At 36.3% G+C, this 27,555-nt stretch overlaps 1 protein-coding gene across 1 annotated transcript in view; it reads right to left on the reverse strand.

The window, feature by feature from the left end:
* Positions 1–27,555, reverse strand: part of COL25A1 (collagen type XXV alpha 1 chain) — a 465,928-nt gene that overhangs the window by 36,649 nt on the left and 401,724 nt on the right. Inside the window, exons 19-25 of the mRNA XM_078445823.2 lie at positions 19,214–19,276; positions 15,011–15,079; positions 12,419–12,463; positions 11,427–11,504; positions 5,184–5,207; positions 4,527–4,571; positions 1,071–1,115 (exon numbers count right to left, since the gene is read on the reverse strand). Of these exons, the coding sequence (XP_078301949.2) occupies positions 1,071–1,115; positions 4,527–4,571; positions 5,184–5,207; positions 11,427–11,504; positions 12,419–12,463; positions 15,011–15,079; positions 19,214–19,276 (369 nt within the window). The remainder of the gene's footprint in view (positions 1–1,070; positions 1,116–4,526; positions 4,572–5,183; positions 5,208–11,426; positions 11,505–12,418; positions 12,464–15,010; positions 15,080–19,213; positions 19,277–27,555) is intronic.

Genomic DNA, 27,555 nt, shown 5'->3' on the forward strand with positions numbered 1-27,555 from the left:
TGTGATCTCTGATTAATAATAGCATATCATCAGAAGTGTTTTTCTTTTTTTAACTATCACGTTTATTTTATGTGACATTATATTACTTCAATATACAACTCTAATATTAAAATAACTCTTGAATTTAATTTTCTTACCTAATACTATCTCCTGAGAAGCATAGTTCACTAACTGTATCAAGAAACCTCTTGAAAAAAAGAAAAAAAAGAAACCTCTTGATTTCTTACGATTTTCTTGATTTTAGTCATTTATTGGGTAAATAACGAAAGCCCAGAAAATATCAAATATCTTGAAGCTAACCATTGTGATTTGACTCTGAATTGAGAGTAGTGTCCATATTCTCCTTAGTCAGATTCTTTCTGGCCAGAGGTAAACAACAGCTTAGAGGCCAAATCCAGCCCAGGGATTATTTTTGCACAAATTGAATCTTTGAGAAAAAATTTAAGGGGTGTTCAGATAAAAAAAAATCTGTGACAAAAACTGTATGTGATCTGCAAAGTCTAAAACATTTACTATCTGGTCTTTTATGAAAAAGTTTGCTAACCTCTGATTTAAGGGAAACCATTGGAGATACTGACATATTCTGTGGAAGCACAAGTGCCCCACTTGTTTCTGTATTTTCTAGTGATCTTGAAAATTAGGTGTAATCTTTATTTGGGAAAAAAAATATTGTCAAAATAACACATATAAGGAATATCTAATTTTGTGGAAACTTTTGTTGACTGATTATAATCTTGACCTGTTAGCATTCACTTACAAAAAATTAGGCTATTCTTACTAAATTTGTAATAATCTTATAAGTCTAATAAAAATTCACAGAAGTGTCACTGGTAGATTGGTAAGGAGTATTAACACAAAGTGTCATATTGCTGGTCTGTTTCTGCAAAGAAAACTAACGTCTAATTTAAAACCAATTGCTTTTTAGAGTTAATATAGTCTCTACAACAGATGGTGAAAAAAGAAAGAGGGGGTCATATGTCAACACTCATGTCTTTTTGGCTCCAAATCTATAATAAAAGTAGTGATCAATAATGATGCTTTAAATGACAGTATATATCTTTGAAAATTACCTGCTCTCCATCAACTCCTGGCATTCCTGGAGATCCTGGCTCTCCCTGTTAAGATAAAAAGTGATGGCTTGTCTCCATTCATCATTGGTAAATAAAAGTGATGCTGGTTGGTAATAGTACAATTTGACTTTTCAGCAAAGGCATCATAACCCAAGAACACTTTGTTACATCATACGCATATCAAAACTAAGTGAAATAACATTTTCTTAAAGATTACATATAACAATACTTATATGTAGCTAAGATCCAATGTTTTTATTTTTTTCCCCATGTGAGATTCAGGCTAAAGGAAAAAATGGTGAAAGAAAACCGGCAGAGATATTTTGAAGGTTGACTATACCCTGTAACAATAACTTATAAGCCTCAGTTAATTTTTTTATCCTTAAAAAATCTGTATTATTTCTCTTTCTTTTTATTTTCCAACTTGAGAAAAAAGCAAAAACATAAAAGTTAACTTAAAAATCGAATGCAGTGTTTTAACTGGCACCATTTGAACAGTGGATACAGATTCATAATTGTGAATGTGCTATTTCCAGACATAATCAATTAGATAATATCTTAATCCACATAAAATTACTTTTGGGTGAGTTCAATTACCTATACTATGGTAGGAATGAATTAAAGTTTACTATTCATATTATGACATTTTAGAAACCCTGACAACCCAAAAACTATTTTATCTTAATTGAAGATGACCCATTAAAAACAAATTTAAGCAATGTGCTAGATATTTATCCAACCAACAAAGGTCCAGTCATTTTTCACTTGGAAAGGTACTGAACAAACAAATTCTTTGAAAGGTAAGATATTATTTTAGATCAATGAGTCACTTTTGCAGATCCCATTATAAATATGCCTGATTCCCACATGGTGGAAACTTTGTAAAGTCAGCTCTCCTGATTGTGAGTGGCCTGCCTCACAGACAGATTTTCAAGGGAGCTGACTTGACTGTATTTTTTTAGAAAGGCTTGTTTGATGATGTATAAACCACAATAGTGAAATTGTTAGAGATCTCTTCCCTGGTAAAAACTTTAAGAGCTCTTGGCCCCAACATGAAATTTGAGCTTTCCAATTAAAGAAAGCCTGACAAACAAATGCATTAAAAAAAAAAAAAAGTGGGGGTGGGGGAAGAAAAAGTCTTTCCTTACTCCTGATTTCTCACCCTTTGTGGTAGAAGCAAAGTTTATTTTGCCACAAACAAGTCTGCTGAGGTTGGATGCACCTGGCTAAGCCTTAGTTTCATTCAGTCTGAATGCTTGTCAGCACTCTGGGTCCAATAATGACTGTTTTGCTAAGCTTTTACCTTCAAAATGTGACCCGCGAGTGTTTAAAAGAAAACAGAACTCATGAGTTATGAATTTATCTTTCACTCATCAAATGTAGTTTGTAAAGAATTACTTGATGTGTAAGAAGTCAAACAATCTTTGTTTGATAAAGAGAAACACTAATTGAATAGGCTCCCATTCAGTCTAAGTCCCCAGTGCAAATGGGTTCTACACTTGACTTTGGCTGCATTTTCTGACTCTTGGTCATAGGCACATCTCACCCCTGTTATCCCAACCTTCTCAAGGAGAGATCAAGGAAAGCATGAAAGATTGTATCAGTCAGCCCAAGATCTCAATTACAAGATCATTGTGCAGTGTGTGGGGTGGGGTAGAGTGACAGCATTGTGGGAAGGCCAGCAGGGATGAGAGGTAAGGGAGTATGACTAACTCCCTCCCACAGCTCACTTGTCAAGACACTCATTTGGCCAGCTTCCTCCCGTCTTTCATTTTCAGCTCAAAGTCATCCTTGACTCTTAAGACTGAGAGGAGCCTTCCTGTATGGACATCCATAGCATGCACTCATCAAAGCACTTACTCTATTTATTAGTAATTGTGCCTTTACTTGCCTCGCTCCTGTTCTAAACTGTAAGCTCCTTGTTGAAACCCCTTGCTATATTCAGATATCTCTGTTAGATATTAGTCTTTATTATAGAGTAGAGGCTCAAAAATTACTTACTGAATAACTGAATTAAAAAATGAGTAGCAATTAGATTATAAAACAAGGGGAAGTGTATATGTTTTAACACTATTATATACCCTTCATGGCTAGGTGGTTCTTTTTGCCTCTTTAGGACAAGGGATTTATACCCTTAGGGTGGCTATAGGCCTTTGGGCTTTAAAGAAGAGTAAAGTCCTAGGAGCTTTTGAGGTGTGTAAGGAAAGAGGTATGTGTTTAGCACAGAAGCAAGGAATTTAGATCCTGGTTGACTCTACATAGAGGAAAAGGGAATCTGCAGATTCACCCCTCTGTTGTCTAGTCCAGCTCACCAAGATATTAGAGAGCAGGGATCCAGGCTGACTTGCTTACCAGGAACAAAGACTGTGTAACTGGACAATTTTTGTGTTCTATCTCTTAGGGCCCAGAATGTGATAGAGAAACAGAAAGTTAAAAACCCAAACCTTACAATAATGTTATACATGATATCTGTTTAAAATTAGGGTCTATGTTCTAAGTATATCTTATATGGGTAAGGACCTCGGCAATATTTTACTTTATATTCCTTTTTGTAATAGAAAAATAATTTTCCATGTGTTAGCTTTCTAAGTATCTTAAAGAGTATAAAAGCTGGTGTGTGTGTGTGTGTGTGTGTACATGACAGACTCAGCAAATAAAGTGCTTTGAAAGGCATCAACAAAAGATGGATTTCAAAATCACTTGAATCTCCTACAAAAATCCAGTGATAAAAGTCATATTTCAACACACATGGCTCAGTTCTAAAAAGTGAGAGACAATGGCCATGTGTTACTTGCTCAAATTTGGTTAAATAACTAAATTTAAGTTTGGAGGGGTAAAGCTGAAACCACCGACAAATCTGAGACATAATCAAGTAATTCTAGGTTTCTGTTGTTCATAGTTGGTATGTTTCATTAGATAAGATTCAAATGGCAGAATGAATAAATACAATGGGATTTGTTATAAAAAGTGGTTGAAAAATGATTCCTCAAATTTTCGTCTGTGAATGCATCATGCTAAAGCTTCTCTTATTATTTTTATTATAAAAAATTAAAGGGAAAATCTTTTTTAGTGTTAGAATAAATTTTTCTTCAATCCTCCTGTATATAAATATTTTCCTTTTTTCATGTACTATATTTAGTGGCTCTTTACCTTTATAATTTCTATAAAACTTGTCTTTCCCTCATTTAATATTCTGTTTTTCTCAATGTCCTCCCTTTAAATTTAATGCTAGTCTTATTTCTCTCCCTTCTTACCTAATCTTCCTTTTTTTTCCCTTTCTGATTTCCTGTCCCTTCAGCCCAGACCTCAGTGTCCATTCTTAGCTGCCTTAAGCAATATTGATGATCTTAGCTTCTCTAGTATTTTCTAAAAATGATTTTTCAAAGATACATATATTTAAGGTGGGATTCTCTGTACCATAAGTGGTAAATGGAAACAAGTAAAATAAAGAATGACCTTTGGCCCTTGTAGTCCTTGAGGTCCAGGTGGTCCAGGGGGACCCTAAATCAAGAAAAGACAAAGTTTTAAAAAGCAGCAAATATATGTATTACAATTTATGCTTTAAATAATAAGTACACCATATACTTCCATTATTTCTGTCATAATCAAACATCCCCCAACATTAATTTGCAATGGGGACAAACTTCACCAGTTATGTAAGTATAAAAACTACCTACTTCTGTGCAAAACTATCAATACATTTAGGCAAAATAACACTGAATATGCTTTTGAGTTGATTCCATAACATAATGTAAAATTGCTGTTGTGTTCCACATTCATCTCCTTGGGATGAATTAGCATGCTAATACTACCTGTGTTTCTGGACACCTAGCCTCCCCCCACACACAAAGGATTTGATTTCCCAAACAGTAAAGAACACAGCCACATTATTGTAAGACTAAAAACTTTAAGAAAAATAACAATAACTTTTTTGGGGGTCTTTTTCACTAAGCAGACAAAGTGGTTTAACTGGGGCAAATGTTGTAAAAATTATTAATAAGGAGACATAAAACTAAATATCAGACAAAAACAATTGCTACATTAGTACTATTATCATTGGCATGCATCAACACCACGAAGTCACAAACCACAGAAATCATGCATGGGAGTTACCGTGACAGTTAAGGTGGTAATCCTCTGTTGGGAAAATGTATTGACAAAGACAAAGTTACCTATATTGTGTGCCAAAGTACAACAATACATTTTTGAAATGATCAAATTCCTTGAATGTGTTTTGGCAAGCCTGATGTCTTATAAGTGATTGAGAAGATACTGAGAACATATTAACCTATCTTTAAATGAATATATACACAATGGAGTACTACGTGGCAATGAGAAAGAATGAAATATGGCCCTTTGTAGCAACATGGATGGAACTGGAGAGTGTTATGCTAAGTGAAATAAGCCATACAGAGAAAGACAGATACCATATGGTTTCACTCTTATGTGGATCCTGAGAAACTTAACAGAAACCCATTGGGGAGGGGAAGGAAAAAAAACAAAAAAAAGAGGTTAGAGTGGAAGACAGCCAAAGCATAAGAGACTCTTAAAAACTGAGAACAAACTGAGGGTTGATGGGGGGGTGGGAGGGTGGGGTGGGTGGGTGATGGGTATTGAGGAGGGCACCTGTTGGGATGAGCACTGGGTGTTGTATGGAAACCAATTTGACAATAAACTTCATATATTGAAAAAAAATAAAATAAAAAAATAAGATTTAAATGAATACAATACAGTTATAAAGATTTTGGGGGTGGGGTCAGACCTCCAATCATTCCCTGATAAAGATTGTTTTTAAAACTATTTTCAGATTTTTCTTTTTAAAAAATCTATGTGTAAAGAAAAAAGAAAATGTCAAAACTTTAATTCACTTGATTAAAAAAATGTCTGTAGCTAAATGGTGTACAGTAGAGGTGTGTTGGCATAATTGTGACCTGAGAGACTGCTATTCATGAGAGTTCCATTCTAGGGCACTTAAATTAGAGAAAATGGAAATGTCCAACTGTATGTGTAAGTAAGTTTTTTTCTTTTTTAGTCTGTAGCTTATTTGTTGCATTATAATTAGCTTTTTTGGGTGCTATGGCTAAAGACAGGAGTTGACATGGAATTCATCCAGTTTGTGGAGTACTAGAGTACTATAGTGTGAAGTACTAGAGTACTATAACAAAATGTATCCTGTTAAAGAATGAATCTCCACAACATCTGACCCTTAATCCATGAACCATTACTGCACTAATGTTTTCTAGTCTAGGTCCTATGCGAAGAGTTCTGTAGGGCCCATCACCACGTGACTTGGTCACAGAGGGAGCACATTTTCCATCAGGGACTCTGCTCAAAGAAACACGTTATCCAGTTACGTGTAAACTTGTGAATATCGGTTTGACACCATCCCTTTGTTTTCTACTCCTCCATTCCCATTTCTGATTCAGGTTGCCATTGTTGCTGTTGTTTATTATTGTTGTTGTAAAAAATAAAGTTAATATTACTAATCTTACTTCAAACACTTGAATCTCTAGTGACATGACCTCATCATTCCGTAGAAAACGATATATTTATGCGCGTGTACAAATGGTTTGTAGCTATGATAAAATCAGTCATGGTCATTGCAGCTTCATGGAAAACACAGTAGGAAAGAAACCACCAGTGTTTCTAAGACAAAAGGCAAAGTGGTCACATACTAGGGGCAAGGTAAAAAAAAAATACCAAGGCCTATCATATCTGTGTAACATAAGGTACCACTTACTTTCTCTCAAGGGATTCATCTAGAGCAAGAGTCAGATTTATTGCTATGAGAAAGCTACTTCTTGGCCCCTGTAAGTAGGCAAGTCATTTTTAAAAAGGTTATTAGAGAATTATAGAGTAGAAATAATTTCTTTATCATTATTCTCCAATCATATATTTTTAACTACAAAAAATCCTAAAAGAATCCTAAAATTTTAGAAAGGGAAGAGAGTTTACAATTTGAACTCTCTGAGGTTTTCCAAATGTACCGTATTTGAATTCATTTTCCACCTGGACACAAAACTAGTTTGCTTTTTTTTTTTTTAAATGTAAGGCTAACAATGTGTTTTGTAATGAGTTGCATAATAAAGGCATATTATTAATGGTAACTGAACTATCTAACAGATGGAGTTTACGTGATCTTGTTAAATAACTATATTTTGTGAGACCTAACAGTTACATAAGGCAGGTTTCATCCAGGTAACAAGAAAAAAATAAATGAGAAACTAAGCTAAGTTCTCAACAACATTTTTACCACCATCCTGAAGTACCTGTGTGCGGGCACACAGAGACATCCTAAAGATATTGGCTCACTCTGAATTTCTTGTATCTGGTTCCTCCACTTTACACCTATGGGAACTCAGCAGGGTTCTCTCTTGAACTCCACGAATGATTGGAAAACCCGAATTTTTGGTAGTGATGAAGAAAGACACGTTTTCTGGTGAGGCACAATGTGAAATGGGAGGCATGAGCTGAAACAACTGTAAATTGTTGAAAGTCTCGCAAGCTGTTTTGTCATTTATTCCCTCAGATGCTTATGTGAATCTCTTTAGAATTAAAGGTTATTTTCTTTCATTTCTCATAATGATGCAAGCTGAAAATCACCCACGATTTACTAGAGGATAGGTTTAATTTAGGTGGTGTTAAACATTTTTAAAAACTTGAGTCTGGAAATGGAGAGGATTTACTGCTAATTGTGGAAACTTAAAAATCAAAGTAAATGGAGTATGGCAAATGTTTCTGTAAATAACAATTTTCAATAGAAGCAATGGCAAAATTGTATATTTTTAATGTGGAATTTTTATAATTGTATTATGTATTTATTTACCTAATCTAGATTTTTTTGCATATTTTTTTAGAGGAGGAGATAATAAAATGAAATGGACAAAATGGTGAATATCCATCAGTAGTTACAGAATTAGAAGAAAAAACGTCTACTACCTCCTTCTCAGTCTAATGGCTGCTTACTTAATTGATTTTGTTAGGGGCCCTTGTTCCACTAGAGAACTAGATTAGGAAAACAAATAGTTTCAAAAAAATAACTAAAAACTATTTACAAGCATAACATGTAATTGCCTAACCCTATAAAAACAATAAATCTTTATTTACGTTGAGGCATAAACGCGAACTAGTTGACTATAATGGATATTGACTGGTTTACTGTCATAAAGAACTTGAGGCAGAAAAATAAACTGAGCACATATATCCTTTCATATCAAGATGTGGGTGTCAATGTTTTAAAAAGTACCGTGCATTTAGGTATATTTACAAAGGATGTTCAGGAGCTCCTAAAAAATGACCTTAACCATAATACTAGATTTCATGGACTCTTAGAAAGAATCTATTCTGAAACATCTTTACTTTACAAATAAGATCAATGAAGTATAGATACACTCACTGCTTTCCCAAAAATGACTCAGCTAGTTAATAGCAGAGAGGAAATCAAAACAGATTTTTGGTTTTAGACCGAGAGTAGCTTGCTTCAGGCCTGACTCTGTTCATGCAATGGATACTTTAAATTTTTTTTTTTTCAACGTTTTTTATTTATTTTTGGGACAGAGAGAGACAGAGCATGAACGGGGGAGGGGCAGAGAGAGAGGGAGACACGGAATCGGAAACAGGCTCCAGGCTCCGAGCCATCAGCCCAGAGCCTGACGCGGGGCTCGAACTCACAGACCGCGAGATCGTGACCTGGCTGAAGTCGGACGCTTAACCGACTGCGCCACCCAGGCGCCCCTGCAATGGATACTTTAAAAGACTCACAGTTTTCCCAGAAATGGTCATAGCCTATAATATTGGAGGATTTCTTGGAAGCTAAGAGAATGTATACCTTTTAAAGGTGGTAGTAAGAATTATGGTGTCACCGAAAGCAGTTTAGGAGAAATTTAATCACTAATAAATTAAGTTAAAAACTATGTCCCTATATTTTATAAGTAAAAGCTTTGAAAACATAGTAGGTACACCAAAACTTCTTATTCTCTTTTTCTCTCTTTCCACATGCAGTTATCAATTTGTGGGGGAAAAGGAACAATTTAGAAATCTGGTTCTAGAAGTTGACAATAGCCAAAGGCTACTGCTTATATCTAATCCAGGTGTACTGAGGAACACTATTCAACTTATTGACTGAACCTACTGACCAAGCAACATTTCTTCAAGCAATGAGCATGCTTCTCTTTGCATTTTACCAGAAGAAAAAGAATGAAAAGAAAAAGAGGCTGCTCTGAAAACAATCTACAAAAACTACTTAATAAATGCTTTACTAGTTAAAAATGGTAGTTGTAGCAAAGCACCCAAAAAAATGTAGATCAACTAAATTAGACACTGTTAGTGAAGTCATAAAGATGGGGGAAATCAGTCAATCAAGTACAAAATAGCAAATATTTAAAACAATTAATTTGGTATTCAAGCAAAGAAATGGATTGTACATATAGGCTAAGTGTACTCACTTATCTATCAGTAACCATTTATTCAATATTTATATGCCTAGACCTGTGCCAGGTACATCAGGGGATATAAAATAAGCATGAGATATACTTTTGTCACCAAGAAACTTACAATCTGGTAAGAGGCAAGAATAAAATAAATTATGTGATTTGAGAACAATTAAAGGTTAAGCTAATGGGGCCTGACTGCTGATGTTTGCAAGGACTGAAAGAAAGAATCATCTGGGTGGCAGCAGTATATTGTTGGATCAGATTTAGACAGATGAAAGAAAGGGAAGAAGAATGGGATGAACCAGGCAAAAAGAGGGCGATTTTTGTGGGTATGATAAATATGGCCACTCTCGGGAAATCTGTTTTGTGGAGAAATAGGAAATTCTCTATTATAGGTAGAATTATAGAGCTTTGAAAGTCAAATGAAGTTTGGGCTTGATAGAGTAGGCAAGGTGGTCATTTAGGTTTCTGAGCAGATCAGAGCCTTCAAAATAATAATAGTTTAGGAAAATTAGCTTAGAGTGATATGCAGGATGGATTAGAAAGGACTGGGAGGCACTAGGACCAGAAGAATGGTGAAGGGGCTGTTGCAGTGTTAGCCCTGAAACAAATAGGATGTGGACCGAGTTCAGAATGGAGAGAACAAGGCAACCTCAGGAGACACTTTGAAAAAGGAAATAGCAGCATCTGTTTAGATGTAATGGACGAAGGACTATGAATAGTTTAAAATGATTCTAAAGATTCTATCTCAAGAAAGTTAAAGAATTATAGTATCACTAACAGCAATTGATTAGTTTGCTATCAAAAAAGGGAATAAAAAAAAGGGAATCATTTGATGGAAGGGAAAAGTAATCAGTATAATTGTGTGTGTTGGTGGGAGATGATAAAGCAATGGTGCATCCCTGGTGGAAATATTCTTAGACACCTGGAGGTACATGCAAATCAGACCTGGAGGGTGAAAGATTGGGAAGACACAACACAGAAGAACACAGAGCAAGTGAATGAACCAAGAAAAGATCAGAGACTTGAGGATACCAAAAATTAGGGTATGACAGAGAAACTGGAAATACTAAGAGGAAACCTGGGAGAAATTAGAGTAGAGGATTCGAAAAACCAGAAAGAAAATTTCAAAAGGAAGGCAGTTTAGTATAAATGTCACAGAAAATCAAGGGTGATGAGTACAGTGAGATTGACCTAGAGGTCATTGTTGGCCTTTTTAAGAGAAGTTTCAACAGAATTTTGATATAGGCTAGAATGCAGGAGTCTAAGCATGAAAAGGACGAACAGGAAGCAAAGGTAATGGCGATAAGCCATATAGTCTATGGCTTCTTACTCTATAGGTACTTCTCTATGGTAATAACACATTATATTATGAATGGTAGCAGCAATAAGAGATACCTACGGAAGTTTTACTATGTGCCAGGTACTTCCAAGTGTATAATATGTATTTAGCCATTTACTTCTCATAACAACCCTTGAGGGAGGTATTACTACTATCCTTTTTTTTTATAGACAAGGAAACTGAAGCACAGAGAAGTGAAATAACTCATGAACTTAGTAAGCAAGAGATTTTCAGCCAGGTAGTTCTGACTCCAGGGCCACATGACTCTTAATTGCTTTGCTATACTTGCTTTCCAAGCAAGGGAGACAAAGATTGGCAAAATGAACAGAAGGTTTAAACCAGATAACACTAAAGCATATCTGAAGGCAGAGGGGAAAGAAAAGGAAAGATAAAAAAATGCTGAGAAATAAAGAGGATACACTGGGACAGGGAGAAGGAGATGGGCTCAGGAGATCAGGGAAAAGGTGTACTTTGAGCAGTGGAGCCCTCTGGGATGCCAGGGTGGGGGTGGAAGCTGATATTACACACATTACATGGGTGATCATCAGTGTCACTGTGCCAGGGCAGGGAGCAGTCACTTGCCTGCAAGGCTTCGTGGAGGTTGCCATTGTAGTCTATGATCTCAGTGGCTCCTTGATCTCCCTTTTGACCAGGTGGACCCTATGAAGAAAACCAACCAAGGGAAAATCAAGGAAGTTAGGCTAGGTTGTGCAAAGGACTGTGGCAAAAACATAAATAGCAACATAGAGCCCTCTCTGACCATCAATTCTTCTGTATGGCCCAATTGCACTTTAGAAAAATCATGTTCAAATTTTGTCTTTATTTCAAAGGAGGCAAATGCTTTTTAACTTCCTATAGATGGTAGATTAAAGATATGAAATCTGATTTTAAAAGAAGAGATAGGATTCAATCTCTAAAGCTGTCTTCTGAAAATTATAAAATGTAGGCTAATCTAATTCAATTTGCAACATTTTGATGGTTTAACACAGTATTTATTAAAGCAGTCCCTAATCTCTTTCTACTCATCTACATCTCATAGATTGTTTCCTTATTCTTTAAGAAGATAGAACACTGTTGTGTAGGAAATGCTTGTCTTTCTCAATAGGAATACAATTCCATTAAAATTTAACCAAATAGGGAACAAATATAAGGCATCTACCCTACTCATTAGCTCTGCCCCGAATTTCTATTAGTCATGTCCTAATTCCCTGCCTGTCTTTAAAAAAGACTTTGAAAATATGGGGTATTGCTTTTATTTATAATTGAAAAATGGATAATTCTATTAAATTGATGGTTATGGGCTTGGTCTTGCTCACTTAGCAAAGAGAAAGTGGAAAGAGTTCTTTAGCCCTTCTTGTGGAGCTTATTTTATGTGTTAGAATCTACATGCTCATTGGTCCGGTGAGTACAGTAAAAAATAAGAAAAAAAGGGGAAGCAGCAGAAATAATCCGAGTCTACCTCCAGTGCTATTATTGGATATTATTAGTCTAGGTGCCATGTGAAAGGCACATGGACACATGAGTCAAATCTAGGCTTGTAGGGGGCCAAAAGGTTAGATGAGAGATGTACTCACCCTTGGTCCCAGGGCTCCAGAGTCCCCTTTCTCTCCACGATCACCCTTTCCACAGAGAAAAGAAAAAAAAAAAGCTGAATTACTAGTGGGGCCAACAGCCAGAAATACCTCAAATCTAAGGATGTATTTAATACCATGCAGCAGCACCTTTGATATGAACTTCTGAAGTGGAAATAACAATTAGAAGAACAATTACCACTGACACAGCAAATGCTTCTTTAAGATGCATCTTAAGTGAGTTAAAATTCTCCTTTCAGATGACAGAGTATCTTGGAACAAAAATATATACAGCAACTCTCTTACTAGGGATCTTCAAAAGCAAAGCAAATGGTTTTTATGATACTCAAAGAAGCTTTTACCTCTCAGATTGAGCCATATTCTTTTTTTTATAAGAAGAGATTTGGGGCAAAGGGAAAAAGAGCCAATCAATTGGGCTGTCTCTTTTCTAAGAAAAAAAATCTAGATAATCTGGACAGGGAAGGAACAGAAAGCTCGTTCTAGAGGGGTTTAGAAGGGAAAGGTCTCCAGTGAGGCCTCTCTTTGATGATAATGAAGATCTAAGGAAAAGTTTCTCCAGAAGTATAGGCCTTTTAACACTCAGAAGGTGCTGAAGTGGACAGCAGCTGGCTAGAACAGGTTGGCAGGGCTGAAGGTCACGGGTAGGGCAAAGCCAGCTTTGTTTTTCCAAAGCAATATGAAAAATCACTAAAGTCCCATTCATGGTGTTATTACCCACCCTGGAGAGAAACCAGGAACAGTCCAAGCATCAAACCACACATACATCACTCTGAGAGCACTCAAAATTCTTAAAAGTCTAAACAGATTTTGGAGAAGAGATTTGAACTTATGTAGATTTGAAAGTTCTTTAAGACAGCCTTAAATTTAGAGTCCTTTTCCTAAGTGGAATTCAAAGAATTTTAATGTGTCTTTCTACATATTTCATAAAATGGATAGGGACCAATGAAGGTAAGCAGGAAAAGAGATTTTAATTTTTTTTCCACTCACATTATGCTGATAACATTTACCATAGTAATTAAATTTGCTCTGAATAGAGAATTAATAATTTCTGCTCTCTGTTTTCCTCATTTTTTATCCACTTTTTCATGTTATTAGCTGCAAACATCTTAACATGGTTCTGCTAAGTATGTAGATTATTTCAGATATTATAAGAGCACGATAAAGGAAAGAATTTCAATTGGTGGTGAAATTTTAATGCCATGGAGGGAGTCAACTAACTTAAAGTACAATTTGAACGTTTACCACAAAGACAGTCAGGAAATAAAAAATAAGATTATACCCTACATAATGTTTTTTTTTTTCCCAAAGAAGTTCATCTTGTGTAATAGGAAATACAACTTCTCTTAAAGAATAATCTGAAGCACACGAACACACAAAAACAAACAAGATGAAACAAACCAATTGTTTTGAGATATTAGGATGGAAATAATGCCATCCCACTGTCAGTTTAAAATGTGATTCTCTGTGGAAGAGGCAAAAGCCACAACTCTTGAAGGCCTCCTGTGATATTAAAATGGTTACTTGGTTACTGACCTTTGACCCCTTTGGGCCTCTAGTTCCTGATTCACCTTGTTTCCCCTATTATAGGAGAATATGAAGATGGAAAAGAGAAATGACAGAGGAGATAAGAACAGAAAAAAGAAATTAGCAGTGACTCAGAATAATGAAGAAAAATGGAAACACTTTATTTTAACTGCCTAAATATATGGTTCTATATAATGTTGACTATTATAACAACTAAGCACAAGTAGTTAACACCATGTCATTAGTTCCTTCCCTGGTCTCTCCACCGCCTTCATTCCATTATAATTCTGAAGACTGCCCACCCACCAGTGGATGGGAAGTGTTCTGTGAATAATCCTCATTAGTCTCAACAGTGTTGGCATACATTTCTTTTTCATCAAAGAGTGATGTGTCTCTGGGATGGGTTATTAGAATAAAGTGTTGCCATATTAGTTTGTAGGAAGTGTAGAGGAATAAAGACTGAACCGTCAAATAAATCCTTAGCTTTGATATTTTCAGGGTGTTACACACCTCCAAGTTACCACAGAAACTAACACAGCACGTATCAACATTTTTCTCAGTAAGCTTTAACACACGTTGAGTGATAACATGCTAATACAATAGTACCTCCCCTTTACTTTTGGATGTGTTACTAAATTTGTTCACCGGACAGAACAGAGAAAACTGGGAAAGTTGAATTGTAAAAGTCCCTTTGAGAAGAACCAATCAGTGTGCATTTCAATATATTGTGATTTTTGCTGTTTTAGTATCTTTTGAGGAACTGTGTTTTAGTTTCATGTTCTAAAGTAAGCAGTGGGGCACCTGGGTGGCTCCATCAGTTGAGTGTCCAACTTGGGATCAGGTCATGATCTCACGGTTTGTGAGTTGGAGCCCCACGTTTGGCTCGCTGCTGTCAGCACAGAGCCCCCTTTGGATCCTCTGTCCCTCTCTCTTTCTGCCCCTCCCCGACTTGTTCTATCTCAAAATTAAATATAACATTAAAAAAAATAAAGTAAGTAGGACACATTTCCAAACCAAAGAAATCTATGTTCCAACGCAAGAATAACTGACCTTTGGTCCAGGGGCTCCAGGCTCCCCTCGCTCACCTCTTCCAGGAGGCCCTGCCTCCCCACGTTCACCCTATCACAAAACACAAAACAAATAAATGGCAATCTCCCTCACACTCAGGCTTGTCCCTGTAGATTAATAAATGAATTGAATTAAATCAAGGAAAGCACAGAGGTACCATTTATTTACTATGTATCCTGCAATGTATTAATCTCAACATAGATTATCTCATTTAATAATCAAAACAATTATTCAATGTTTGTATTATCATTTCTATTTTATAGACAAGGAAATGGTTTGGTAATGCCTGTCTGATACCTACGTTGGTAAACAGAAGACCTTTAAAGGGAATTGATAAGGGCCATCATTGTATCTCAACACAGACATGGACACAGTTTTCATTCTGTAGCCACATTTTAAGATCTGCCAGGAAGAAGCACGGCAAAGAGGTTGAGTGCCGGGTATTATAATCTGACATCCTGGGTCTTAATCCTGGTTTTGTTATCTACCAGTTCCGTGTTTTGGGACAAATTAGTTAAGTTCTGAAAGCCTCAGTTTTCTCTGAAATATGAAGACAATTTGTCATCCTGATCTTACAACTTATAAACGCAAAGTGCTAGGAATTAAATACTTAAAAATTAAGAGAGTGATATAAGGCTATATGAGAGAAGAGGAAATCCCATAAGGTTTTGAATGGTCCAGACTGGATCCCTGGAGGTGAGACTTCAGTCGTGTCCTAAGGATGGGTAGGGTGTATTTTATAATTGTTGTTTATGACGTGCTGTTGTTGATGAATGCAGCAACTGCATAAAACACTTCACATGCATTATCTTATTTAATCCCTGGGACAAATGAGGAAGGTATTAGTTCCCATAATTTACAGATGAGGAAGCTGAAGCTCAGAGAGGTTAAGGAACTTGGCTAAAAGCTTTTAAAGTGGGAGACCTAAGATTTAATTACTTCAGCAGCAATCCTTAGTTAGCTGGAGGGGAGGTGGGTTGGGGGATGGGCTAAATGGGGGATGGGCATTGAGAAGAGCACTTGTTGGGATGAGCACTGGGTGTTATATGTAAGTTTCAGGGTTCTACTCTTAAAACCAATACTACATGGTATGTTAACTAACTTGAATTTAAATAAATAAATCTTAAAAAATAAATAAAACTGTATTCAGTCTTCAGTTTTTACATAAATGTTTGTGTATGTAAATCTTTTGCACATATCTGGTCACTTTCTTAGGTTAAATTCTTAGTTGGGGAATTGCTGGGTCAAAAAGTATGAACATTTGAAAAGCTTGCCAAATTGCTCTCCAGGAAGACCCTGTCGTTTCACATTCCTGAACAGAGTAGAGAGTGTCGGCTTCCTGTATGATGGGTAGAATTTCAATAATCAAACAGGTTTGGAATTCAGACTGGTGATGGCATGTTTATGGGTGGAAAGGCACCCTCCTCACTGAAGGAACTGGTTCATCTTAGAAAAGAGAACTGAATAACATTGGATTGGTCATGGGTAATGTTGGGCTCTAAATTTCAAGATCTTTGTCTGTATCATACCAACTCTGGGAAGTCTTTGGGGTTTTGTAGGGGAGGCGGGATAGATTAGGGCAAGGATTAAAGAAGGTTCTTCAGCATGAACTGAGAAGAGTGTGAACATGGAGAGGCTGGGAGGAAGGCAAGGGACTCATTTGGATGGAAGAGATGTTCCAGAAGGGATTTTCCAGGGACTAGAGACGGAAGGGCCTCTGTTGGTATATGAAATTTTAATTTTTAAATAATGTACCCTATTTGGTCTTTCTTTTAATATTTCATAGAAGCATTCCAAAATAGTAACTATAAGCCTATTTTAGAGAAAAGCCTGAGAAAATCAATTTACATATAGTATACTACAGGAATGGAGCCTATATATCTTTACCTAGAATCACATTTTGTCACAATGCCCTTAATCAGCTGCTTATCACTCTATGGAATTATACTATTCATGTGTTTATTTCTTTTGTTCTTTCCACCCCTGTCTCACACATACTGGAATGTAAGTATTAGGAGTGTAGAAACTGGTTTTGTTGTATTTACTCTTCATTCTCAAATATTAGAAAAATATCTGGCAAAAAAATGTGTTGAATTAATGAGTAAACATTTTATTCAAAGCATTCTGAATTATTCGAAATAAAACCCCATTTCTTTAAACTGATATAGGTCTCTCCCAGACACTGATATAGCAGTACATAAAGCAGATTTTTAGATGCCATCATACATCTTCCTTCCTTACAATCTCTCTTCACTGTGTTAGGGGTAAAATATGCAGGGTTTATTTTTTAAATCTGAAGTTAGTGGTACAAATCCAGACTTGTTTACACAACTGGAAAAAAGGCCAATGTTCAGCTGAAAGAGATTTGTAAATAAACGTGATTTTTCCATTATGATACCAAATTCATGTTAGACAAGCAGTTCAACTAAAAATTGATAATATTGTTAATATAACTGTTAAAATATTATTAACAAAACAAATTTCGTATTCACATTCCTTCATGTGGAAATACAAAACAAATATAGTGCATTCTTTAATTTTATTGCAAGTTCAGAGTAGTATCTATTATAAAAGTATCTGGTCTATAAAATCAGACTGGGTATTTCATGAACAGTAATTAATGTTGATTTTGTGGGTTTACATCAGGAGTTTTTTTCTTTTTCTTTTTTATTTTAAACTACAGAGTAGTTTAAAGATTTTATTTTTAAGTAATCTCTGTACCCAACATGGGGCTCGAACTTACAACCCTGAGATCAAGAGTCTCATGCTCTACTGAGTAAGCCAGCCAACTATGCCCCAAAATTGCAAAGTAGTTTTAAATCAGTGAACTGAAGAAAAGATACTTACGGATGAAATCCACTCCCTACTACCTGTTTCTTCTAATCCCCCCCCCCTTTTTTTTTAAGCAAACAAAATGCCACAAATATTTAAAGATCTACTTCATGCCTGGGTCTCTCTGGCAGTGACCAAGTTTTCTATTTCTTTGTGCTGATCTATGAGGCTGCCTTCTTTCTTTACCTGGCTCTGAGGCTGCAAGCCTGAATAAATACAACAATTCTCATATGAATACTGAATCCTCATTATTCTCTTACTTTCTGTCTCTTTATTCCAGAAAGTGCATTTCTTATGTGAATCTGTTCAGGCTAAAACAGGCATTCTTCATATTTTGTTAATAAGCCTGACAGCTCATTATGTGAAAAAGAAATTGCTTGAGAAAACAGTAATTTTGCATAAAATCTACTGAGTTTCAGTCCCCCTTAGGCCACACATAGTTTCCACTTACTAGGATTAGAGTTATTTTCTCTTGATCAGCGGAAATGAAGACCCCTCTGTCAAAACAGACCACGAACATATTTCTCTAGCTCTTAGAAATCATCCTGGCTTATTTCTGGTGAATGCAATACACATTGAGGCAAAGATTTCTATAGTTTAAAAATAAAAGAATGTAGTTTGATCTAATTTTGCCCCTTTGATTCATGAGTCTGTCATGAGTAAAGTTCCATCCTCAGAGCTGTACCTTTTTATGTCTTACTGGGTAGATAAAAAGAGAACTATGGGTCTGACTATATCCACAGCAACATAATTTTTTATATGGTGGCATATAGATTTTGCTTTTAGGGCCTTCTTTAGGGTTGCCAAGTGGAAGATCATGAAATGGTTTTCATTACAGAATCTTTCTGTAGACATTATTCAGGATAGATCCTTTTGAGATGAGGCACTTAGGAATCTATATGACATCAGCACTTGTCTTTGAAATCTAGGGAGTGAGCGGAGAATAGTAATAATGCTTGATTTACAAGTATGTCCTAAAATTGGCAATAAGGAGCAGAAGCTAATGAGTTCTATCTCTCTGCCCCAGAATCCTCCCACTTTTTCACATGGTCAGGAGGCAAATTGCATCATATCAATTTAGGAACCATTGGGGGAAAACTGGAGCAACTAATATATTTCACTATCATGCTGTCTTACCTGAGACTTTCTGGAATGAACTTCCTATTACTCTATTTAATATGGCATTCCCATTAAAAGTGTTTGTAATAAATGATAGGTTGTTTTAGTTCTCTCTTAGGAAAAAATATCTGGTCACCTAGACAATAAAGTCACCTCACACTTCTTTCAACATAATGGACTAAAAATATATGACATAATATTTCAGAAATAAAAGAAGGAAAAAACTCCACTTACCTTTGTTCCTGGTAACCCTGGTAAGCCTGGTTCTCCTTGAGGACCAATGAAACCTGGTTCTCCCTTTAAAAAAGATAGGCACATGAAATTGTTATTCATTTGGCAGTGAATAGGTAAAGTTAAACTGATTTACTTTTACTGGGATTTTACTCCTTTGATTGTACACGGCTTTCCTGCTGAGATCCAGCTATTTACTATAAAATTAATCAGAATTGGTTTTGATCAGTGAAAATACTCTGAGCAAAGCTTTGGGGAACCTTTAGAAAGTAAAAGTGACAAAGAAACCAGAGAGATGTCTTTAAAACTTTCTTTCTCATCTGTTTGGCATTTCTTATCATTTACCATATTAAGATCCACTACGTTAGGGTGGATGTGGTACGTGGCCTCTAAGATAAGCCTCAATGATCCCGAACCTCCTACGTATTCATGCCCTTGTGTAATCCTCTGCTTTACTGACTCATATCTAATGAATAGAATGTATTGGCAGAAGTAATGGGATATCACTTCTGAGACTAAATTATAAAAAGACCATGGCTTCCGTCTTGGGGGCCCTTTCTTATTCTCTCTCACTTGGATCACTTGCTTTGGGGAAATCAAGCTGTCATGCTGTGAGCAGCCTTATGGAGAGGTCCACATGGTGAGGGCCAACTTCTGCCAACAACCACATGTGTGAGCTTGGGAGCAGATGTTCCACCCCAGTAGAGTCTTCAGATGGAGCCACAGCCCTGGATTACAGCTTGACTGCAACCTCATGGGAGACACTGAGCCAGAGACATCCATCTGAGTTGTGCTCAAATTCCTATTCTTCCAAAACTGTGAGGTAATTGTTTGTTTTCAGTTTTGAAGGTAAAATGGTAGGCAGCAATAGATGACTGATAGGTGTGGCTAGGAAAGAGATTCAGGCATGTTCAGCATGAAAGGAAAATATCTCTCCTTGCTATACCTCCATAACGTCTTCCCCACTACCTGGAGGAAACCAGTTGTGATACAATAAAAAGTATATTTGGTCTTGTTCCTGGTTCCTTGCACAGAACTCCTAAAACCCTTGGAATTTCCTGAGTGATAAAGCATAAAAAGAGTATCTTTTGTTATTCATAACAAACCCCTTTCAAACATACCTGAGTTTATGCTAATGAGGTGACTTGTGGGTTCCTAGACAGCTTCAGGGGGGCTGATGGGGGCTATGATAAGGTTGGAACTTTCAGTTCTTCTCCTCCTCTCACTATCTCCAGAGATGGCAGAGGGACTGGAGATTGAATTCAATCACCAATTGCCAATGATTTAATCAATCGTGTCCATGTAATGGAAACTCTATAAAAATCTTTAAACAGCGGGGATTGAAGAGCCTCCAAGTTGGTGAACACATCAGTGTGCTGCCAGGATGGTACATCTCGACTCCACGGGGACAGAGGCTCCTGTGCTTGAGACTCTTCTGACTTCACCCTATGTATCTCCTCATTTTAATCTTTTATAATAGACTGTAATAGTTGGGCATTTTTCTGGGTTCTGTGAGTTGTGGTGGCAAACTATTAAACTTGAGTGGGGATAAAAGTGGGTTGGTTGTTAAATCCTCGAATCTGTAGCCAAGTCAGAAGGGCAGGTAACCAGGGGACCTCGTATTTGTGATTGGGGTTTCAAGTGATGGCAGCCTTGTGGGAGCCTTGAGGGACTAAGCCCTTAAAACCTGTGGAGTCTTTAGGGCGCCTGGGTGGCTCAGTCGGTTGAGCGGCCGATTTCGGCTCAGATCATGATCTCACGGTCCGTGAGTTCGAGCCCCGTGTCGGGCTCTGTGCTGACAGCTCGGAGCCTGGAGCCTGTTTCGGATTCTGTGTCTCCCTCTCTCTGACCCTCCCCCATTCATACTCTGTCTCTCTCTGTCTCAAAAATAAATAAACGTTAAAAAAAATTAAAAAAAAAAAAAAACCTGTGGAGTCTGATGCTAACCCTAAGTATTTGGTGTCACAATAGGATGGAATTGTAGGACCCCTGGTTGGTGTCAGAGGATCAGAGAGTTGGAGAACTGGTGTTGGAAAAGACACCACATGTTTGGTGTCAGAAAACACTTGAGACCAGTGTTCACATTTTCTTCAATATCCATAAAGTTTTATTTTCTTTTTAACAATGTGAGCTCAAATGTAAGAGTGTAACTTCCTGAAATCTATAAAGAAGTTTTAAAGCAAAAAATGTAATGGCTCTGTTCCATACTTACTGTTTTTTCCCCCATTATTTCTGGAGCAGTTGCTAATGCTATTTAATATATTTGATTTTTTCTAATGTAGCAATATTTCAACATTTGTTTTTTTGATACTTAGAGTTGAGCAGGAAGATACAGACAGGATATTTTATAAGAAATGGTAAAACGTCATCAAATATTTTTGAAACAAGTGAGTTTTATTTTTTTTTATTTTTTTTTTTTATTTTTTATTTTGGGACAGAGAGAGACAGAGCATGAATGGGGGAGGGTCAGAGAGAGAGGGAGACACAGAATCTGAAATGGGCTCCAGGCTCTGAGCAGTCAGCACAGAGCCTGACGCGGGGCTCGAACTCACGGACCGCGAGATCGTGACCTTGCTGAAGTCGGACGCTTAACCGACTGCGCCACCCAGGCGCCCCGAAACAAGTGAGTTTTAAAAGTATGCTATATAAAACCTTGGGTACCAGGTGGGGAACAAAAGGATATCACTACCATAAAATGTATCACGTTGATACATAACTCAAATATATTTATCTCTAGCTCTGATGCTCATGGTTCTGGTTTAAGAAAAAAAAAGGTGGAGGGGAAGTAATGCTTTAAGTTTATTGTTTGTAAATTTTCTGCAACTCTGTTCTACCTATTCCCACACTCTTACACATAATGGAAAGGAGAATCTAAACAAATAATTTTGGATATCTCTTAATGGTCTAAAATGAAAACCTAGGGGCGCCTGGGTGGCGCAGTCGGTTAAGCGTCCGACTTCAGCCAGGTCACGATCTCGCGGTCCGTGAGTTCAAGCCCCGCGTCAGGTTCTGGGCTGATGGCTCGGAGCCTGGAGCCTGTTTCCGATTCTGTGTCTCCCTCTCTCTCTGCCCCTCCCCCGTTCATGCTCTGTCTCTCTCTGTCCCAAAAATAAATAAAAAACATTGAAAAAAAAAAATTAAAAAAAAAAATTAAAATAAAATGAAAACCCACTATATTCAGAGAAACCAACAATGACCATTCTACTTCTTTAAAAAGAGTTTAACTTGTTATTTTAAATGAAAAAAATCACATGGAATACATTTATTTACAAGTAACATATTTCTCCCAATAAAATTTTATAGACAAATACAGAAATATTCTCTCTCCACCCTCAGGAAAAAAGTTGTGGTAAAGTCAATGTGTATCATTAGTAATGACTTACTGTCATGAAAATATAATGCAAGTTAATAGGTTGAAAATTCATAGGTAGAAAAGACTCTTACATATCTTCAAGCAGAAATAAACTGACCTCACTATTTAGCAAAGAAAATACAAGCACCAAGAAAGCATACTAATAGAAGAAAAAAAGAGTGAATGTTGAAAACACCTATTTCTCATTCAGGTTAGTGTTTAGTTTATAAAAAGATGAAGCATGCAGTTTCAAAATTCACAAATAAATAAATAAGGCTTTGTGATCTCAGTGGTCAGTCAAAGTGATTTTTCTTCCTTAAAAACAAACAAACAAACAAACAAACAAACAATATATGTTAAGTTCTCCTGAGGAAAGCATAGAAAGTTCCTTTAAATAGAATGCTCAGGGGGAAATTTTTTATTTCAAGATATAAAATTAGCAATGCATTTGACAGTTCAATAATTTTAGCACTACTAATATTGGCTAATTTTCGGACTTTGAGTATGATTAGTTTACCTTATTTCACTCTAAGAAAGCATCTATCACACTGATGTATTCATTTCTTATTTCAATTTATTTAAGGGGAAAATAGCATATTTAACTTTAAAATCACAATTTTATATTTATTTAATTCCAGAGCTCCCAGCCACTTTGGAGACATTATTTCCATTCTCTCTATATCTTGGCAGTATGAGGAGGAAATACTCATTGATTGGTCTCTTTTCTGTCTCAGGCTTGAAGGACAATTGTTGAAGTAAATGATGCATAAATATGTCTACTCATGGTCTTGAGCTGCTTGGGTTGTTTCTTAACTTCCTAAGCTTATATCAGAGGTTCTCAAAGTGCCTTTTCACTTAACTTTTATTAGTGTACAGAGTAGGAAAATTTCACTGATACAGTTGGGTAGTATCAAAGAAGAATATCCACAATTTTATGAAAAGGCTATTAAAAATAATCTTTCCTTGTCCAATTAGTGAGGCTGTTTTTCTTCATATACTTCAACTAAAACAAACTGCAACAGATTGAATGCGTAAGCAGATATGACAATCCAGCTACCTTCTGTTAAGCCAGATATTAAAGAGATTTGCCAAAAAATAAAAATAAAAAAAGTATAACAATGCACTCTTCTTGCTAATTTTTTGTTTTGTTTTGGAAAATTCAGTTATATTTCATTAAAAATGTTATTTGATTAACACATAGTGGGTTTTTTAAATTTCTCAGTTTTAATTTCTAATACATGTAACCTACATAGATGAAAATTCTTTCAATCCTAGTTTTTAAGTGTATAAAGGAGTTCTGAGATCAAAATTTTTGAGAACTGTTGGTACACAGGTACAGAATTGAGTTAAATGCTGGCTTTTCATATTGGAATCCTGAGGTGCCCAATGATGGAAGACTCCGGTGTTGTTAAGGGGTGACTTAATCAAGATTTAATAGATAATGCAAGCAAAGCATTTAGTACTGTCTCTAGAATAAAGTAAGTGAACAGTAAATGTTAGTTATTATTGTTGCCCTTATCTTACAGTCTCAAAAATGCTAGTTATCATCATTATTATTATTGTTAGTAGTAGTATTACAACATCTGTAACTTATTGGTGATATACAAGGTGATCTCTTGTTTCTTTATAACGTGTATGGGGCTATATTCAATACCTCTTCAACTTCTTTCAACAAGTAACCCTAAATTTTCATGTGAATATATCATTTCATGAGACAATATCCATCTGCCAGAGACTTCAGGACTGCAAAAGCAAACGTGTATACGGTAGAGAAGTGACAGGTTTACTAAGAATGAGTTTTCTTCTTGTAAGGAAGGAAAAGAAAATGGCCATAACTACTGAATTTCTGTAAGTAAATGTAATCCTTTTAAAAAAATCTTGCCTCTTTGACAAGGACTGATTAAAGGTTATAATCTCCTAAAATATCTAGGAGAAAGGCCATGACAACCTATGGTTCTGTGACAAAAAAAAAAAAAAGGCAATTGGTTATTCTAATAGTCACAATTGTAGTTAACCAGGATAGAGGAAGGACACTGGGTTAGGGGAAGGTAAGGAAAAGCAGCTGAAATATCCAAACACAGGACATTTCTGGGAAAAAAAATCTTTGGAGAAAATCAAACTATACAGAAATGAAGCTATGTAAGTTTTCAGGGCACTGAACAGGAGAAATAGCTCTTTTTATTGGACCATATAATAGTTCTCAGAGCTGTTTTTTTTTTTTTACACATCTGATCTTATTTAATCACTGGGAAATAAGCCTACTAAATTGGAAATTATTCACACATATTTGTCTGAGTACACAAGGTGGAGGAGAGATACAATAGAGGAAATTAGAATTATAGTTCAATTACGTTCGTACATTACTTTTAATGAAGAGGCAATTAAATTTAGACTTTAAAAAATTTTTTATTGGGCAATTACTTGAATTAGAAGATCCAAATTATAATTCCTATGAGGCATTTTAGGAATAACATGAAAACATAAGGTGGAGGATCTTTTGAAAAGGTCAGATGCTGACCATCATAATCAAGGAAACATATTTGCACAGGTATGCAGCAAGTAAAAAAGCTCCTCCATTGAAGTGAAATCAATAAAATATGATAATTTGTAAAAAAATGCTAATCTTTTCAGTTTATGATGTGTTACTGCAAAATGTCTAAGAAAAATGGGGGAAAGGCAGAGCTTTAAACATTGGTTTGGGGGCATCTGGGTGGCTCAGTCCATTGAGCGACCAACTCTTTGATTTCAGATCAGGTCATGATCTCAGGGTCCCGGGATTGAGCCCTGCATTGCGCTCTACACTGACAGGATGGAGCCTACTTAGGATTCTCTCTCTCCTTCTCTCTGGAACCCCTTCCCCTCCACTCAACACTCTCTCTCACTCTCTAAATAAATAAATAAACAAATAAATAAATAAATACTAAAAAAATAAACATTGGTTTGTCATGAACACCAATGAATAGCACCAATGAGTAGCATAAATATGAGTTAAGAAGATTACTTCAGAGCCTCTTTAATCTGTTCTTCTCTCAAGTTTCATATATATATTTAAATTCTCCTCCACCTCTCTACCTATTCACTCACCATCTCAAGTGAGATAGCATTTTAGGTTTTTGCTTTTGTTCCTGTTGAGAACAAGATTACAAACTCAATTGGGCTTCCACTCCTTCTGGCGTTGCTGATCCTGTGTGGAAGGGAATCAAAAGAATGAAGGCAACCAACTGGCAGATCTTAAAATGTCACTGCTTGTAAAGTTAGCGCCCAAATATAGGAAAGAGACAAGTAAAAAGAAGAAAGAGAAGGAGGAAAAGGAATCATGGAAGAAAGTAGGGAGAGAACAGGGGAAAAGATGGAGGAAGGCAAGAGAGGAGAAGAAGAATGGGGAACAACAAGCATCCTAAAATTTTCTGTTCCTCTACTATGACTGTAACTGTTAAATCCAGGTTTCATCTGTTATTTTTCAGGTTGCATTTTCACTGGTCCTGGAAACATCCAACTAGATCTATGCCTCAGACAGACACAGGAAACTAAAACACTTAAAATAAATAACAGAGCTCTGATTTAACCAAAGCCTGGAGATAAAAAAAAAAAAAAAAAAAAAAAAATAGGGGCGCCTGGGTGGCCCAGTCGGTTAAGCGTCCGACTTCAGCCAGGTCACGATCTCGCGGTCCGTGAGTTCGAGCCCCGCGTCAGGCTCTGGGCTGATGGCTCGGAGCCTGGAGCCTGTTTCCGATTCTGTGTCTCCCTCTCTCTCTGCCCCTCCCCCGTTCATGCTCTGTCTCTCTCTGTCCCAAAAATAAATAAAAAAAGTTGAAAAATAATAATAATAATAAAAAAAAATACAGCACTATTTATCAGAACCCTAACACAATCCAACATTTTAACTGCTGAAACACAATTAATAGCTGGCACCATATTCTGCTACCCAAGCCACATGCTAGCTGGTGATTAAATGGTTGTCACAGAAACAGAAATCTCAGCTTCGTTAGTGCTACTGTAATGTGGCACTAATGTAGCATCAAATTCCACAATGAAGAAAAATTTGTTAATCTTCTGGTCTTGTCTTAGATGTTGCATATGATCTCCTCTTGAGTTGTTTCATGAATTTTGTCCTTTGTTTATTCTTAAATTAATTAGCTCACAACCAATGAGCTTAAAAATCAAGTCTCAATATGACTGTAACGCATTTCCCTGTGTTAAGCTGGTAGAAAAAAACTGAATAGAGTAGCTGTGGTTTTGGCAACTACGCTGGGATTTGGGTTGGGCAGAAGAAATGCCATTCATTCAGGGTAAAGCACAGGGTAGGCCTAGCAGTAAGAAGACCCATCTGAAAATCTGACACAAGATGCTGATTTGAATGAAAGTTTTAAGCAGCCAGGGCACATAAAGATGCAGAACCAAGTCTATAGAGAATAGCTGTTGCTGAGATCAAAGGTGTATCTTCACATGACCAATTTCAGAGGGCCTAACGGTTTCACATTGATCTTTCCAACTGTAGCTAACCATTTCAGCAGCCACAACTTTGTTCCTGTAGTATTAAGGTCAATGAAAATAAGTCACAGTAGCTAATAAGTACTATATTTGAAAAATTACCCTGTTTTTGCACCAGACAAAAAGTTCCCTTGCTGATGAGGTCAGCATTAGAGCTCTCTTTCTTCTTCTCCACCCAGCTTTCTTTCATAAATTGGCAATATGTACACAAGCAAGAAGATTTAGCTATAGGTAGGTGGGATCTATTCACTCTATAAGATTAAAAAAATACAACAAAGATAAGATTTTTGATTGAAGCCACTTTTGCTCAACTCATTTGCTGTTACTTTTAAAAAATTTAGTCGACTAAGATAGCTTAGATTCTGTGTATTCTGGCAAAAAAAAAAAAAAAAAAGCCACAAAAAACAAAACACCCTAAAATAAAACAAAATACTCTAAAACAATGCAAACAATTACTGTATTCACCAACAAAGAGGACAACAAAAACTGGCCTTCTATATTA

This window comes from Panthera onca, chromosome B1 (assembly GCF_046562875.1).
Source record: "Panthera onca isolate mPanOnc1 chromosome B1, mPanOnc1 haplotype 2, whole genome shotgun sequence".
NCBI lineage: Eukaryota > Metazoa > Chordata > Mammalia > Carnivora > Felidae > Panthera > Panthera onca.